At 48.3% G+C, this 17,768-nt stretch overlaps 1 protein-coding gene and 1 pseudogene across 1 annotated transcript in view; one reads left to right on the plus strand and one right to left on the minus strand.

The window, feature by feature from the left end:
* Positions 1-17,768, minus strand: part of LOC144124422 (BOS complex subunit NOMO1) — a 103,925-nt gene that overhangs the window by 26,204 nt on the left and 59,953 nt on the right. Inside the window, exons 6-7 of the mRNA XM_077657056.1 lie at positions 16,928-17,363; positions 2,129-2,433 (exon numbers count right to left, since the gene is read on the minus strand). Of these exons, the coding sequence (XP_077513182.1) occupies positions 2,129-2,433; positions 16,928-17,363 (741 nt within the window). The remainder of the gene's footprint in view (positions 1-2,128; positions 2,434-16,927; positions 17,364-17,768) is intronic.
* Positions 6,456-10,314, plus strand: LOC144126304 (uncharacterized; annotated as a pseudogene).

A 17,768-nucleotide genomic window follows, 5' to 3' on the forward strand; every position in this document is an offset into this window, starting at 1 on the left:
CACACTGTTTGGGTAAGGTTAAACGTAAGGACCAGATCCAAGAAATATTTTGATGGACGAGATGACGCAGTCAAGTTATCCCAATCGATGTCTGGAAAATTGAAGTCGCCACAGAGTATGAAGTTGGCATGAGAGAATCTAGACTGCAAATCTTCAAGAACAGAGTGAAGGTCGCTATTCTTGCATTCTCTTGGAACTCTGTCTGTTGCCCTCAACGACGATCACGTTACCTATTCATTACATGCCTTACCAAGCACATTTCTTCTTTTTCATTTCAACTAGTGTGACTGGTGCCTCCTGCTACGCTTACTTTCTCTTGGAATCCAATCCGTTACCCTTAAGGAGCAGGGGTTATCTTGTCTTCGCATTGCATGCCGTGCCCAAGCCCATTTCTTCCTCTTGATTTCGACTAGAAAGTCATTAACCCACATTTGTTCTCTCACCCACTCTGCCTGGTTCTGGTCTCTTACTGTTACACCTATCATTTTCATTTCCATAGCTCGCTATGTTGTTCTTAATTTAAGTTCAATGCTTTTCATTGTTCTCCACATTTGTGCCCCATAGGTGAGTACTGACAAATTACAGCTGTCACATACTCTTCTCTTGAGGGATACTGGTATACCGCCATTCATGATCTGAAAGTACCCACCAAATTCACTCAATCCCATCGTTATTCTTCAACTAGCACAAAAAGTTTGCCCGGTATATTAGGTCACATGCATTGACCTTTAAAAGGGCTCTGAAACACCTTCCGAGGAGAGCACATCAACTCCCTCAATCACTGCACAATGTTGTCATGAAAACCTGTGCCATATAATACACTTCTACACGTAGCAGAGGACCCACAATCAAGCACGAAAGTTGGCGAGCCCTTCCCGACGACTTTTTCATGCTCGCACCCTCCTCCGTCGCTCGCACCTGTGTATACAAGTTGAGAGGTGGTTGCTGGCTAGATTCGTTCATATGTCGGGCAGCTACCATGGCCGTGGCCAATCATCCCCCTAGCTTCGGCGAGTGAGGAGGCTCTGCTCCCAGAGGTGGGGCCGGCGGAGCACTGCTGACCTTTCAATGTGCAAAAAGTGACAAGAGGAGAAAGAAAGGCGCGAGGATGCTGAAATTCAAATTTTGACTACAGATAACTCGGCTTCTAGAAAGCGCATTAAAAAAAATTCTTGCTGGACAATATTCGTGAAGCAGTGTGCTTTAACATCCCAGGCATACCGCAACTTTATTAGTGCCCCTTTCAGGGCCCCTTTAGGCATCGGCATAAACACTGAGACTAAAAAGGACCCAATCAGGATGAAACCAGTGTGCGCATAAAAAAAAAACAGCAAAATTCCAGAAAAGGGTTGTAGCACCAAAAAAGGACAACATTTTGAAAGCGAGATGGGACAGGCGCATCCCGTCTCGCTTATCCCATCTCGCTTGCTATGTGTTGTCCTTTACAGCGGTACAACCATTTTCTGGAAACATGCACCAACTAGCCCCCCAACAAGTCTTACACAGCAAAATACTGGCCAGGTCACATGAGCCACAGTTTTTCAGTGACCATCTTCCCAAGCAAGCTGCAAAAGTAAGCAAAAACTGGAATATGTACAAGCAAGTAGCAGAATTAGCCATTTAGTGCAGTTAAGTGCCGCAGTTCCACCATTTGTATCATTTTTTCTTCATTGCTTCCTGAGATGGCTATAGGCCTGCACGCCAGAAAACAACGATCTAGAAATGCAAGCAAAAATACTTGAAAAAAGTGGAATCGCCTTCACCATCTGGGAAAAAAGCATCCAACATGCATAGCACGTCATCTCAAGAACCGCTAAGAGCCATGGGCCATAGTTGTGATGGTAATGTGGCCTTCCTTTCTCCTGAGACAGCTCTGGAATCCAGTAGGACATTGAAGACTAATTGAAGCTCGCCTGTGTCAATGGAGTTTCATCACAAAGAGACCGCTGCCACTGAAATGGAGCCTTTATAAGCTGCACACCTCAAAACAGAGGCAACCAGCCCTTGATATCATGAGTTCGAATTGACAAACATCAAGACAGTCAGAAGGAACCGGAGAATCAATTTTCAGTGCAAGGCAAAGCGGAGTAGGAGGAAATGCTGTGCTGGCATCTGAAGCAGCACTCACGTGACTGCCAGCTCAACAGTGGCTCCTTCCCCGATGGTGAGCATCCTGGATGGGGGCGTGAAGCGGTACTCCTTCATCATGGGCCGCAGGAAGTAGTTGCCGGGGCTCAGGTCAGGAAATCGGATGCGGCCGTCCCGCTGGGTGCGGCTGTGGTTGCGGTAGTCGGCGGCCCCACTCAGGGACACCAGGACACCCGCCAAGGGCTGGCCGGCTGCCGACACTGACACCCTCACCTCGGCATACTTGAAGGCCTCAAAGTGGCCCAGTTTGTCCAGCGGCTGCAGCACGTAACCCTCCTTGCTGGCCTGCAGAAAAAATAAGGTACAAGGAACATGTCACTCATGAAAATATCATTTAGCAATGCTTGGCATGAGGTCTGGACAAGTCCTTTTCAATTGCTTGCGGCATTTAGTTTAAACTTGGCAACAAACGCAGTCCATCACTTGCAATGACGAAAGTCGCTGAGATCTCTCAGATGCTTGCACCACTACTGCACTGCGGCAGCTGCCATTCTTGCTCCCCATGCTTCGACCACTGTGTGTTGCTCTTCCCTCCTTGGCATCTGCACACTCCAGGGGACTGCCACTGCGTTTGACCTGTTTCTTTGTTTGTTTGCCTTTGTGAAATTGGCCATCAAACGTACAACACGACCAGAATTTGTCAAAATTTTCAGCCAAGTAGCCAGGAGAGTATTAATCTGAACAAGAGTGTAGCTACAATGGATCTTTTAGAGCACAGCTCTTAGGCAAGGCTCAGTGGCAGCGCATCACCATGCGTGCTGCCCAAGCCGAAACCCAAAGCCGCTTCCGTTCAACACTGTGTGTTCCATTAGCGGTTGCCTACGATTCCAATACTGTAGCAGCTGTGTTCAAAATCGCATTAGCAAGACGCATAATTGTCGGTCAATTTTTTATTGCCCATAGTTTTGAGTGCATGAACCAGGAATATCTCAACTAAAGAAAGACAGTGCTTTAGACAGGTGAAGATAACTAAACGTTGTTGGGTCGTATAGCCTAATCTGCAGTACATTTTGTTGTTCTACAAAGTTAGTTAGTTTGTAAATACTAGCAGCTAGCATTTTAAACATTGCTTTTTTGCAAAAAATGTCAATTTCTGTTGTAGAGAAACAGTAGACCGAAATGTAACATTAGATAAGGTAACATTAAATTAGGTTTCCTCACCACCTAAACAGAAGCTAGCAAAACTACCAGGCTGCACTTGTGTGGACTCTAATGAGTAATGACTCCCTGATTACAAATATACTCCACCGCATAAAAATTGGACCATCATCATCATCATCATCATCAGCCCTACTACACCCACTGCAGGGCAAAGGCCTCTCCCATGTCTCTCCAATTAACCCTATCCTTTGCCAGCTGCATCCACCCTTTGCCTGCAAACTTCTTAATCTCATCCGCCCATCTAACCTTCTGCCGCCCCCTGCTACGCTTACTTTCTCTTGGAACCCACTCCGTTACCCTTAAAGACCAGCGGTTATCTTGCCTTCGCATTACATGCCCTGCCCAAGCCCATTTCTTTCTCTTGATTTCGACTAGGATGTCATTGGACCAATAACTGCCAATGTGCTCCCTGAGAACAAAATCCGCTCAATGACGCTTTGTGCTGGCACTGAGATATAGTGCACAGCTTTTATATGTAGGCAGTTGCAAACATTAGGGAGCAAAAGAACATCCAGACATTCTGTCTGCTGTTTTGAGCCGGTATACAACTTCCAAAGTGACATTTCTTTTCAAAGCCAATGCTTAGAAATCCAGCTAGTAACTCCAGATTAATCTTTATGATCACCTACTAAACCAAAGTGAGAAGGTGGCGCTGCACAATGAGTGAGGTGCGTTTCAGAAGTGAATGCAAAGAATCATGGGAAAATCGCCTGCCAGCTACTTCCGGTTCCAAATTTCCCCCACACACTGCCTTTTGCATAGAAATAGCTGTGCATGCATGCATCATTTATTCACTCATTTATTTGTGCTGCAACATCGCTCATTGCACATCATCATCGTAAGATCAGCGCATGCTGCGTATGGATGTATCCCGAGCACCAAAATTGACAATAACGAAAGGGAAGAGTGTTTGGTCATGGTTATAATATGCCAGCATGGGCTGGCTGTTCTCCGTATGCACGGCAGCTGGTTTCACGCGCGTATGAACAATGCTCTGTTTCACACTTCAGGTGCAATGCTGCGAAAGGTATGGAAGTAGTCCGCATGGGAAAATAAAGGGAGGCATGCTACACTGTGGTCTAAGACACGACAAATCGACAGCATATCGTCCGTGATAAGAGTGCATTCAATCAAGCTCATGGAAAATGTGTTACGCAGTAAGCCTGCAGGCAAAGCATTACTACGTTTCACTGACCACAAGAAATGCACTTTTTGGTCGCGGATACAGACAGTGCAAACAAGAGCACTAGCTTCGACAGCGTTGGACCTGATGTATGAAACGGATATAGTTTAGCGTGTCAGTAATTTGATATTTGCTTTTTTTCCCACACTACAAAGGGCTGTAGCATGCGCAGTTTAGCAGACTATCACTATCGACGCATTTTCCTCACAGTGTGTAAAGGGCGCCAGTGGGCTAGCAAACGATGCATACATACTACTTACAGCGCACGCAGCACATCTCAACACATCACATGACACATGCATAAAAAGCTTCGTACACTACGTTGGTTGCATTTCATGCGAAAACACACTACCGAGCAGAGCAGAGTTGACGTCACATTGGTCTTGCGATGTTTCAATGCAAATATATAAGTACAGCAAGCAACATTGTCACGTTGCGGTGACGGCAGTCGAAGGAGCAATGAAGACGGACAAAAGTTCTTTTAAAAGAAAACTGTATATTGGGCTGACTTGCGCCCACAATGGACTGAATCACTCGGCGGCGGAGAAGCAACAAGCGTGCTCAGCGGTCGCCCAACAGAATGCCCGCCGCTGTCGGGCGTGCTCAATTTAAAGCTAATAGCAAACTTTCTAGATAAAGCGTGCAAAGTTACTAGAACATTCTGGAACAACTTAGAATCAGCTCTACCTGCGTGCGATCAATCGAGATAAATCTGGGCGCATCTTGCACAGCAAACAAAATGATAAAGCAGCGTGGCGACAGATTCGAAGAATGAACAAAGACTGCAAAGATTCGTGGCAATATTAATATGACTGTCATGAAGCAAGCGCGCAGGGGGAGAAAGATGGAATCAGAAGTAGAGGCAACAGGCAACTTTCCCATAGTCCTCTGCGCTGATTCTGGAAATGCACCTCACCCATTCTTCTCCACCAGATAAAAAGAAGAAAAAAATCTACATAATAATAGAATTGCTAACCAGGCCTGGAGTGCACTCCTATATGATTACATACTTTAACCCCTGGCCCTCAGTCTACACCAGGTGCAGAGCAACTGACCAAAACACCGGTCACACCTGTGACACATCGGAAGGTGCTAGACTCCAGACAGGCCACCATTGGAAAGTGAACCCGGCAATCTTTGTACCGCTAGAACCTTGTCCAGTGAGGCTAGCAAAGCAGTGCATATCAAGGAACTAGCGGGCATTAAATGAGATATCATAGGGCTTAGTGAGGTTAGCAGGACAGATGAGGCATATACAGTGCTAAGTGGTGGACATGTACTATGCTATCATGAATTTGTAGACAGATGAGAACTAGGTGTGGGATTCCTCATCAATCAGGATATAACTCGCAACATCATCACCACCACCAGCCTGGCTACATCCATTCCAGAACAAAGGCCTCTCCCATGCCTCTCCAATTAACACTGTCCTGTGCCAGCTGCAGCCACGTTATCCCCGCAAACTTCATTATCTCATCCGGCCACCTAACTTTCTGTCGGCCCCCTGTAGACTTGCCTTCTCTTCATATCCAGTCATTTACTCTTAACAACCATCGGTAATCTTGCCTTCACATTACATGCCCTGACCAAGCGCACCCTTTTGTGGAGTGTGCGGTCGGTGTTGTGTATAGCATCCCACTGACGCGTGGAAAACTTTACGCTGCACAAACAGGCCGTCACAAACTGTCACTGAAGAATGGAACAGGTTCAAACCTGCCGCTTCACTGTAAGTGTTGTGATGTCAGCACGCACACACCGTGCACCACCAATCACTGAGCATCTGCTGGCTATCACTTTTCCCCTCGCCAGATTCCCTTCCTCTTACCTTGCGATCTGGGGGTATAAAAACAACGCCCCAAGACAAAGCGGTTTTTCCCTTGTTATCATTGGCGAGTGCTGACGTCTGGTCACTTCAGTGGCGACAAGGATGGGATGATTGGACGAACACCACCCGGAGAACGGAATGGCCAACTATGCAGGCCCACCGCCATTCAACGAAGCCACCGATAAATGGCCAGCGTACAAAGTTCGTCTGGAGGCATTCTTTGAGGACCATGGCACTACGGATGAGAAGAAGAAACGGGCTTTACTCGTTGCAGCGCTGAGCACCAACACGGTGGGCGTGATTGCCGGAAGCTGCGTGCTAGCCAAGGTGAACAAACTTTCTTACAGTCAGGTCACTGCCCTTCTGCAACAATACTTTTCGCCAGAGACTAACGAGATAGCCCAGATGAAATGAACGGCTGCGCAAATCAGGACACAGACAAGAAAGAGACACCACATGCGCACATGGTGTCTGTAAGCATGTGGTGTCTCTTTCTTGTCTGCGTCCTGATTTGCGCAGCCGTTCATTTCATCATGCACCAACTCGCCCCTCAGGCCGTTATTCTGGAGATAGCCCAGTCGTACAAGTTTTTCACGGGCAGCCAACTGCCAGGCGAGCCGGTCAAAGAATTTCTTCTGGCCATTCGTCAGATTGCAAACAAGTGCAATTTCGGAGAGTCTGGACAGGGTGCTACGAGATAGGACTGTATGCGGGTTGCAAAGTTCCAGTGTACATCGGCAACTTTTAGCGAAAACAGGTGTGACCAGAAGCGAGGCCGAAGAAATAGCGCTAGCAGCTGAGCTGGCAGATGAGAATGAAAGAGGGATAGGCACGGCCAAGTCGGACGAAAACGTGTATGCGGTGACAGAGAAGGGCGCATCGAGGAAGGGACGCCAAGAGTCATGCTTCAGGCATGAAGGCCAGGGGCACAGCGCAGAAGCATACCGTTTTCACTTCGCTGTACGCTACAAGTGCCGTCAACGTGGGCAACTGGCAAGGGTCTGCTTCTGTCGCACAGATAAATTGCCTACCGGGCCAAGAGCGTCACATCAGGACGTCGGTATGCGGGGGCCGATGGATGACGGCGAGGGACTTTTGGAACAGTCCAGCCGCTGGTGCATACGTTGGAGTTGGGCGGAGTTCCGATCACCATGCAGATCAGAAGAGCGTGTTGTGGGGCTAGCTGGCTTTGCATGATATAAACGCTTGTCAGTCGTCATTTGTGTTTCTTCTCGGTCCTTGTCCAAGTTTTGCGCCCATTTCTTTTATATCACCATGCAGATGGACACCAGATCGCTTGTTTCGATCATCACGTGGCCAACGTATACAAAACATTGGGCGGCCTGATCTAAGCTCCAAGACTCTCCATTAAACTTAACTTGTTTCCTGGGGAAACTTCCGCTGCACGGACAGCTGAAGCTCAACGTTTCCACACAAGGGCGTTCTGTGGTAGGCACCTTGACCGTCCTTGAATGCAAAGGGTCCAGCCTGTGTGGCCGAGACCTCATTAAAACGTTCAACCTACTCGATGTGCCGGTTTGAAGCGTGTCAGCCAAAGGTGAGCCCTCCCCCACAGATTCAGCAGAAAAGGTTGATGTCCAAGACCTGTTAAGAGAATTTCCTGAGGTGTTTGGACCCGGTCTGGGCCTTATCAGGGATCCTCCTGCCCACCTTCGCCTAAAAGAAACCGCCGTTCCAAGGTTTTGCAAAGCTTGTCAAGTGCCGTACACGTTACGTTCCCAAGTAGCCAAGGAAATTAACCGGCTAGTAGAAAGCGGCATTCTGAAACCTGTGCCACACTCCGAATGCGCTGCGGCCATAGTCCCAGTGGTGAAACGCAACGGCAGCATAAGGCTTTGAGGGGATTTCAAGGTCACCTTGAACCAAGCCTGTCTTACAGCGCAGTATCCTCTTCCCCGCGTTGATGATATACTTGCTACGTTAAACGGAGGGGAAGTTTTTACTACGATTGACTTGTACAACCAGCTTCCCTTGGATAAAGAATCCCAGCTACTGACAACCATGAACACTCAGAAGGGGCTCTTGTTTCCCTCGACTACCATTTGGGGTTTCATCGGCACCGGCATTGTTTCAGAGCCGCATGGAGGCGATACTGCAAGGGTTTCCAAGGGTGCAAGTCTATCTTGATGATGTCATTGTTGCAGAAAAAAAGAATGATTCCAGCACACTTTGCAAACTGCTGGAGCGGTTCCAAGAGTCAGGGGTGCGTTTGCACCCAGACAAGTCCAAATTTTGACAACCAGAAGTTGACTTCCTGGGTCACAGAACAAGTGCTCACGGTGTGCAGCCGAAAAAAGAAAACATTGATGCAATCCTTGAAGTTAAGGAGCCGCAAAGCATAGCTGAACTGCGGCCATTCTTGGGACAGGTCACTTATTACCATAAGTTCCTTAAGAGCACGTCCTCGCTGATGGCATCCTTGTACGAGCTTCTCCTCACAAACGCCAAATGGCGATGGGGCCGCCAGCAGCAGGAGGCCTTTGACGAGGTAAAGACGCGGCTCAAGGAAGCCAAGTGGTTAGATACTAATTCTTGAGTGCAACACATCACCAGTCGGAATCGGCAAGGTGCTGTCCCACGATGTGGGCCAGGGTGTGTTACGCCCAGTTGGCTTCCGCTCCCGCATACTCACCCAAGCGGAGTCTAACTATTAACAGTGAGAGCGGGAAGCCCTCATATTGGTATTTAGTGTGCTCAAATTTCGTGCCTATCTGCTCGGTAGAGTTTTCACTTTGATAATAGACCACAAACCACTCGTGGGCCTCTTCCATCCCAACAAGCCAGTGCCTGCCATGGCAGCAGGCCGGATCCAGCGCTGGGCCCTGATCTTGAACGCCTACAGCTACAACATCCAGCACAAGGTCGGCAGGGCCAACATTCTGGCCGACGCGCTCAGCCAGATTCCAGTAACCGCATCGACACTTCCCGACGAATTGGAAAATTGCGACGGTTGTGAGTACGTCCTCATGGACAGCCTCAACGATGGGGTGATTTCAGCCAAACAGCTAGTGGCCTTGACTTTAAAGGATAGAGAGTTAACCAAGGTGCGGAAATGGATACAGGAAGGTAGGCGTTGGTCGAGGCTGCACATAGATTTCCCCGGTCCTGTTGAACGGTGCATCTGCTGGTATTGGTAGATGCTCATACTAAGTGGATTGAGGTCATGCCCATGAAAGACGCCACAGCTTGCTCAACCATCGAGGCCTTGCGCACCACATTCAGCCCTTTGGTGCACTGGAAACCATCGTGTCGGATAACAGTCCTCAGTTCACGAGGAAAGAGTTCGCGCACTTCCTGCGGCTGAATAACGTCGTGCACTTGCGCACCGCACCGTATCACCCGGAGTCAAAGGGACTGGCAGAACGGGCTGTGCAGACCATAAAGCAGGAATTGAAGAAAGACCTTCACGGATCATTACAAACTCGTTTAGCTAGGATCCTGCATAGTTACCGAAGGACCCCGTTGGCTTGCGGAGAAACACCAGCCATGCGGCTGTTGGGGTTCCAGCCTCGTTCAAGATTGGACAATGCTGTGGAATCTTTTACACCAGTTGAACATATCCCCCCGCTATACTCGTGTGCCCGGCTTCTTACAGACAGGCGATCCAGTGTGGGTAAGTAACTCTGGACAAGGAGAGCCCTGGACGCCGGCCGCGATTCGGGAAACACAAGGTGCCCGGATGGTAACGGCAGATGACCCTACAGGGGAGATCGTGCGCCGTCACTTGGACCAAGTCAAGGTGCAACTTCGGGACACTTGAATGCCCAATTCACCAGTGCACCATCCCAGCAACATCCGGTTGCAAAGCACCACGGCCCGTCCAGAACCAGAGGACACACCTGCAGCAGAGTCGCCTGCATCTACACGTCTACCACCCCGAGATGCCTATCCACTTCTGAGGAGGTCCACTCGGATCCGAAGGCCTCCCCAGCGGTTCTCCCCCCTTAGGAGGGGAGAATGTTGTGACGTCAGCTGAGCATCTGGTGGCTATCACTTTTCCCCTTGCCGTATTCCCTTCCTCTTGCCTTGCGATATGGGGTCATAAAAACAAGGCCCCAAGACAATAAAGCGCTTTTTACCTTGTTGGCATTGGCGAGTGCTGATGTCTGGCCACTTCAGTAAAGAATGCGGGAAAGAAGAAAAGCAGAGCTGTGAGTCAAGGCTAAAAGAAGCCAACATTTTCAAGGAGAGCAAAGACACAATCGCACGTGAACTGATAGAGGCTCACCAAATCAGAAACGGTGGGAGTGCTTGTGTCGGTACCCCCTCTATCACGATGTATAAGAAAGAATGCAAGTTTTTAGATATGTTCAATTTCCGCTGATACACCTGTGTGCCCCTTTTTGCAGCCTTCGAGATCGCACGCATGAGCAGTCATCTGTTGTTTTCCACCCTCACACCTGACTATTGAAGGAGCTGTTTCTGAAGGAAATAAAAGTGTTGCAAGCAGCACATGTCCTGTCGTTCTCCTTTCTATGTGGTTTCCTTGTTGCGCGTGATTTCTGGAAGGTAACAAGTCAGCTGGACGCCGAAAAAGATCATTATAAGCGGTACTTCAATGCAAGAGACCACCCGAGAAAAGCTAAAGCAGTCGAGCTTTAATTGCGCTGCAACTGCGAGGATGCCAAAATGCAATGTATTCAGTGAAGCAAAACTTTATTCAGGTGCAAGAAAGGCAGTGAGATTCGGCTGTTTCAAGTTCTTACCAGGCACGTGCAACCCCTGCTTTAATCTGACCAACCATTGCACGAGGCCATGGGGTCGCTGCCCATGCATTCAACTTTTGGGGTATTTCGAATCGCAAAGGCAGTCGCCACTTTTAATGGGGGGAAGGGGTCACGGAAAGCTGCAAGAGTATCGCACTGGAAAGCGCCGCAGATGCTGTGGCTCGCGTCTGAGGTCGTTTATTGCACTCAAAAAACGATTAGCCACTCATTGTGGGTACGCACCGCGATCGTGAAAACTGAACGGTTTTGCAGTAGGGGCTTTGCATGAATAATGGGTAATTTTTTCTCCCGAGGTGTACAGCCGTGAAGTTTGCAAAGCGAGAGTTTTACAGCGCACCGTTGTCGACGACACTGTGCTAATTCAACGGTTCGAATGTCGGTGTTTAAGCAGCGTCGCGTCCGCGCCATTGACAAATGTCTAGGAACAAAATTCAATGACCCTACCATGCATTTAGACAATCTGTCTAGTCGGATGGCGCGAATCAAGCAAGACTGGCTCAAGAAAATCCAGGGAGTCAACCAGGTTGACGTTTCCAAATTCCCCGGGTTTTCCAGGTTTTCCCTGAGTGCATATGTAAAATTCCCTGAGTGACACAGTACTTTGGTTTATGTGAAAACAAGCTGGCACAAAGCCGCCTGATGGTATCACTCTCCAGTAAGCATGTAAAAAATAAAAACAACGATTTAATCCTATATGAATAGTAAGGAGCAGTGTTTATTTAATTCAAAAAAAAAGGGGAGAGATTAGCAACATGCATAACAAATCGCATATCTTTGAAAAAATGCTAGAACAAACTTCGAATAAAATTGAACATTTTCAAATATGAACTAAAAGGAAGATCCACGAGGAAACAAATATTTTCAAATGTGAGAAATTTCTATCTACTGATAGTAACCGCAATGGTGTGGGACATGAACTTTAGCGTCACAAGTGCGATTCTCTCTGAGCAAGTCTATTCAGACGAACTTCAGTTTATAGAAACCTTAATTTGTAGAAGTGAAAGGCGACAAACCTCAAAGTAACACTGGAACGTCAACCTCAAGTCCATGCACAACACTTCAGTGTTGTTTCACTGCTTTAGAGAGTTTATTTTCGTTTGGATGAGGGAAACTTGCATCTCGGCGTCAGCCAACGGTTTGTTTTTTTCAGCTCAAGCTCTTCACAGAAGCGGCGGCACGCTTTCTTTCCTCAGTGCATGGGCCCTTTCTGCTCTCGTTCTCTCCAGCTCCTCTTTCCACCATGCGTTCGCCCCACGGACCATTTGGAGCACCCTCTTGGTCAGCTGAACATTGGCAACTCCCCCTGCCGACATTACGGCATCATACACGATTCGCTGGGCGACCAAAGGTGGCTCCTTCTGATTTTCAACAAGGCATTCCTTGTTAATAGAAAATCCCCGCTCAACAGACGCATTTCCGAAAGAAAGAGACAGAATCACCTTCACAGATGCGAACAGTTCTTTGTTCGAACCACAGATGCCTGCCCAAAGAGCATCCAGCCGATGCGTGCTCCTATTGAAATTTTTCAATGCCGCTTGTGTCGAGGCTAGGGAGCATACATGCTTGTAGGACCGCGTCGCCCGGTCAGCTTCTGTTCCTGTAATCCATTGGTGCTCCATTAGAACTTCAAGTGCATCATTTAGACGCCGTTCCCCAAGATCGGGAATCAGCGCGCACACGGGATCCAGAGACGATGATCCCCTCGCCAGCTTGAACCTCAACGGCGACCTCTCCACGATCTTTTTGACGCAGTTCTTCCCAAAAGTTGTGCAGTCCCTTCTAAACCCTAGCATAGCCGAATCTGAAAGTTTTGGGGCTTTTCGGAGCGCATTCTTCGTAGCAAACCCAAGGTCAACCTTGGGCATTGCAACTACGTTTGCAGTAAGGTCCATGTGTCCACCTTGATCAACTTCAACGGACTGTCCGCCGCCATTACTATTTCTTTCTTTACTATTCTACTCATTAGTGATCGTAGCAGAATCACCAATGCTGCGCCAAGAAATGGAAGCATAGGCTAATCGATCTGGAACTGAGCCAGGAACGGCTACAGTTCCCCCGCGATGCCAAGCATAAAGGTTAGCTTTGCAGACAGCAGAGTATTGCGAATGGCTGTTTCTACCACGCAGTAACTGGAGCTGGTCGGTCGGTTGTTCTCGTTTCGACACGACTCGACGTACACATTTAGGTACGGCAGAATCTCAATAGCTCTTGAAATTACATGAACATTTTCAAGCCACCGCACAGCGCAAAACTTCATAGGGTAAATGTTGCTCTCGGTTATGAACACGTATTCAGCGCGTCAGGCAGGTACACTTTTGTATAAGTTGTACAAAGCAAGAAGAAATTCCACGAGTTGCCAACCTGTTGTCGCGTGTCTGCTTTTGAAAGCACCGTTCACAACATGAAGGCCACAGCTACCAACTTCGAGAATACGACGACCGTTGCTGGATTCACAAAGTTCTTATTTGATCTCACAGAGAAATTTTATATTTACATTTGGCCCATCCATAGAGACCTGAAAAATTTGATGGAGAGTCCATCTGTGGAAGTTTTAAAAGCGGACACCAATTCCTTTGCTCACGTGCACCCCAGAAAGCATGACGTCAAGTAGCGCATTTTCACGCTCTGCTCTGCATCCGACCAAAAGCGAACCAACATGTCCATTTGCTCTTTTTGTGCAACTTTGTTTAACGATTCCTCAAACATCACGACGAGGTGGGAGGCTTGGCTTACTTCTGACATGAGGTTCTCCTTGAAGAAGGGTGCGAGGCCATAGACAGTAGTATATCCTACCTTGCCATTGCCAAGGTGCATTTACTTAGCTGTAGCTGATGATGAGAACGTCAAAGGGAATAGAGAAGCCGATGCCGCGGCAGCACGGAGTGATGTATGCGTCATAACAGCGTCAAGGCACCACATCACTTCAGCATTTATGACCTCTAAGTCCCGCTGAAAGATATCCCTTGCTGTACGATCGGGTTAGACGTCCATCGCAGTAGTTGAAGCGCTTGAAGCATGCGCAGAAACTGACGGCACTGGCCCGGCACTGGTCACAACGGTGGTCGGCGGTGTCAAAAATGAGGCTACAGAGGCTGTCCCGGCATTGGTCACAACAGTGGCCGGTGGTGCCGAAAATAAGGCGACAGAGGGTGTCCCGGCTCCAGTAATGGACAGTCGGCGCTTCTTACTTTCAGCGTGATTTGTCACCGCTTTTCTTCCCATGTTGCTGAGCGAAAACTGCTTTCCGCATAGCGGACAGTACGCTGCGTTTGGGTCACTTTCGACGGGCCTTATCCAGGCTGCAAAACTCACAATGTTTCGCATTCGTCCAGTCCTGGATGAAAGTGCACTTGAAGGCCGTCATGCTTCACACGTAGCACACAGCTTGCTTGTGGCATCACAGCAGTCATTAAAACTAAGTAGGTTCAAAACAGCGCAGCTAAGTACAGACAGAATTTGTCGCTTTGCTAGTGTCGGCATATCGCGAAAAGGCGTGAAACTATTTCCGTTTCTCCCAAATCTGTGCCGCCTGCATCACGTGCGTGCGCCCCCTGTGGCAGAAATAGACGCTTCCATCAAGGAGATGCATAGGGAGGAAGAGTTCATTTGGGACCATCGCAAGTTCTGACAACATTTTCCGTCATATTGTTGGAGCTGTCGACTCGGAAACACGGGAAAACAAGGAGGCCGGTGACCATCGAACAGCACACTTGCAAACCGTACGAAGTGTGCGCTCTGCCGTCAGCCACAGCGCCGGGGAAGCACAGGAATGTGTCCGCTTTCGACGTAGTACGCTTTGAAATTGGAAGCGCCGCTGGCACCGCAAAGCTTTTTGCCACCTTGCTAGGATGCTCCACTTGACAGCACAACGTTGGAGGCCAGTGATTGCAGAGGAGAGGACGCATAAAGCCGCACTGGACAATCCGTCCAATGCCAGTCCTCATTGTTTACACAACAGCATTATCGTGACTTTAGTTCCTTTTATGTAGAAGTGCAGCTAATTTTCTTTGATATAAGCACAAATCCCCTGAGTTTTCCTCGAGTTTTTCTAGATTATCCAAATACCCTGAGAATTCTTGATTTTCATGGTTTTCCCGGTTGGCAGACACCCTGAAATCACCAGGGCAACATGGCGTTGACCCGCCATGTTGACAGCCTGACTCGCCGCTGGCGACGTTCAGATTTTTCGTAATTTCGGCAAGTTATCGGTCGATTTGCACTGTCAAAAGTGCAACGAGGTTAGAAGCAGTGTTTTATTGCGATGCAAGCCAATTATGGCGAGCGGCGAGCAAATTTTTAGACCCGCTTCCCCAAAGTCGTCTTCCCGATTTGTTAACGTAGCTCCTCGCGTCGAACACGCCTAAGGGTATGCGACCAGGCAGCAGCTCGGCAAACACCATTGTTCACACATGCAAGCGCGACCTGCCGGTCGCCTTCTCGTTTGAAGCGAAAACTCTCGGGAATGACGTTGTTCGCGTGCTTTCGAGTTTTTAGTCTGCTTTAGCCGATGTGAAACGGTTAGGCTTAGCGACGACTACGGCAGCCAGAGAGTAGCTCAGTTCGTTTACTGGCGCATCTGCGGTCAGCTTCGTTGCCGAAACCTCGGCTCTCTTGCTGATTGGTTCAGCAGTTTGTGGCTCGCAGTTGCAATGCTAGAAAATCGAGCACCGAGCAACTGGTCTGCGACTGTCGCATTTCGACCAGTGTGACCGTTTGTGACTGACGCTTTTTGACCAATACAGTCGCAGCCCATAATCGGAGGGACACTTCATTCGTGCTTTTTGGCACGTTTCATTGCCAGAAGTGCTCTTTGGACCTGTACACATTTCTTATTGTGTAAATAATTTGTGTATATTACCTCTCCCCCTATCCCCTCCTCCTGTCCCCTCACCTTTTTCATTTCATTTCTCCATTCTGCCTGCTATCCTTTACATCCGCTGCCCCAGCTCAGGTGCTTCAGTATCGATGGCAGTTGCCGGGGCTAGCAGAAATCTTTCCCTTATTTTTTATTATTATTTTAATAAAACCACTTACTACATACATGGAGTAACGCAATGGAGGGCTCCGGATAATTTTGACTACCTGTGTACAATCATGCATGGGTGCCTTGTGTTTCGCCTCCATCAAAACGCAGCCACAGCGTTCTACAGATCAGCAGTTGAGCACCCTAACCACTGATGGGCGTGAGTTATATCCAATGGGAAACCTTTATTACACCAGCTTTGCACAAGGTAACTCATTTCAAGGTGCAGTCATGAAATCAGTTATTTTTGCCTGATGTTTGCTAAAGACCATTGCTGTTATGTGGTGCTCATAGATTGCTACTGTTACCAATGCTTGTTCATTGGTAGCAGTAGAAACCTTCACACTTCTACAACAAGTAAAAATTTTTTTAACCTTACAAAGCAGTGGAATTTGCCCAAATTTGTGTGCTCGCGAAAACTTTGTTGTATCGAAACTGGAGTGAAACTACTTAACTAAACCAAGCGAAAACATACATGCATTTCAATGGAAGCAAAAAAACTGAAACGGAAAAAGTCTGTTGGATCGTGAACTTCGTTATATCGAGGTTCAACTGTATCCACACATTAGATGAAAGCAGAAATGCAATGTAAATGGTCACAGACATTACAAGCAATCAGACACTTCAAGTAGCAACATATTGTCAGCTGACAGCCTACCACACATTCCTTTGCCTACCACACATACCACACATTCCATACATACCACTGTCATGATCAATGCCCATATTCCCATGCTAGGAGAGACCCCACATTCTCCAACATTGACTGCCCTACCCCACACCAGCAAAGCAATGCACTCCACCATCTTGCAATGACCCAAAAGGCCTCCCATGCTCACCTGGACATCATACTTGGACTCTGAGTCAAGTGGCCCGACTAGAAATCGACCGGCTGCGTCCGACTGGGTTGTCACTTGCGGCTGGCGACCTGCCAGGTCACGAACCACAACTTGCACTCCTCTGAGTGGTGGACTGACCCGGCCATCCACAAAAAGGCCAATGCGCCCCTCAAAGTACGCCACCTCCTCTGCACAGTCGTCTCCACCAACGACGGGCAGCGCAGGTGGGCTGAACAGCAGTCGCCCCGACCGAGGCACCAGCTCTGCCGCTGCTCCTGGTGCCAGCATCAGGCTGAAGCGGTACAGGAATCGGCCGCCACCATGCTTGGTGGGCGCCTGGGGCACAACCTGGACAGCAGGCTCTCCAGAGATTGTGGCTGTCACTACCAGATCGGTGACGTTCTCATCGGCAATCACGACACCGCCTATAGAGTGCCTGCCAAGGGATGGACAGTGCACTCTCAATCAGTTCAAAGCACTTTATTTTACAGAGAAGGTTCAGGGCTAAAAGCTTGAATGGGCCTAGTCACCAATGGAACATGCATAAATTTGGTAAGTGTGTACAGTGGAAGAATATACAAAAATAACATAGTCAACAGACTTCAAAAGCCAAGCAGTACTTCAAATGCCACGGTACGAAACACTATTTGGTAGGAAGTTTGTGCCAACAGACTTCAAAAGCCAAGCAGTACTTCAAATGCCATGGGGTGAAACATTATTTGGTAGGTAGTTTGTGCACTGCATAGAAAGTCTAACAAATCAATGTAAAGGGGAGGATGCATGCTCCAATGCTAGGGGCATGCGAATAGTACTTGTTTGAGACCAAATCGAGTATGAAGTG

Source organism: Amblyomma americanum, chromosome 3, assembly GCF_052857255.1.
Source record: "Amblyomma americanum isolate KBUSLIRL-KWMA chromosome 3, ASM5285725v1, whole genome shotgun sequence".
In the NCBI taxonomy this organism is placed as follows: Eukaryota; Metazoa; Arthropoda; class Arachnida; order Ixodida; family Ixodidae; genus Amblyomma; species Amblyomma americanum.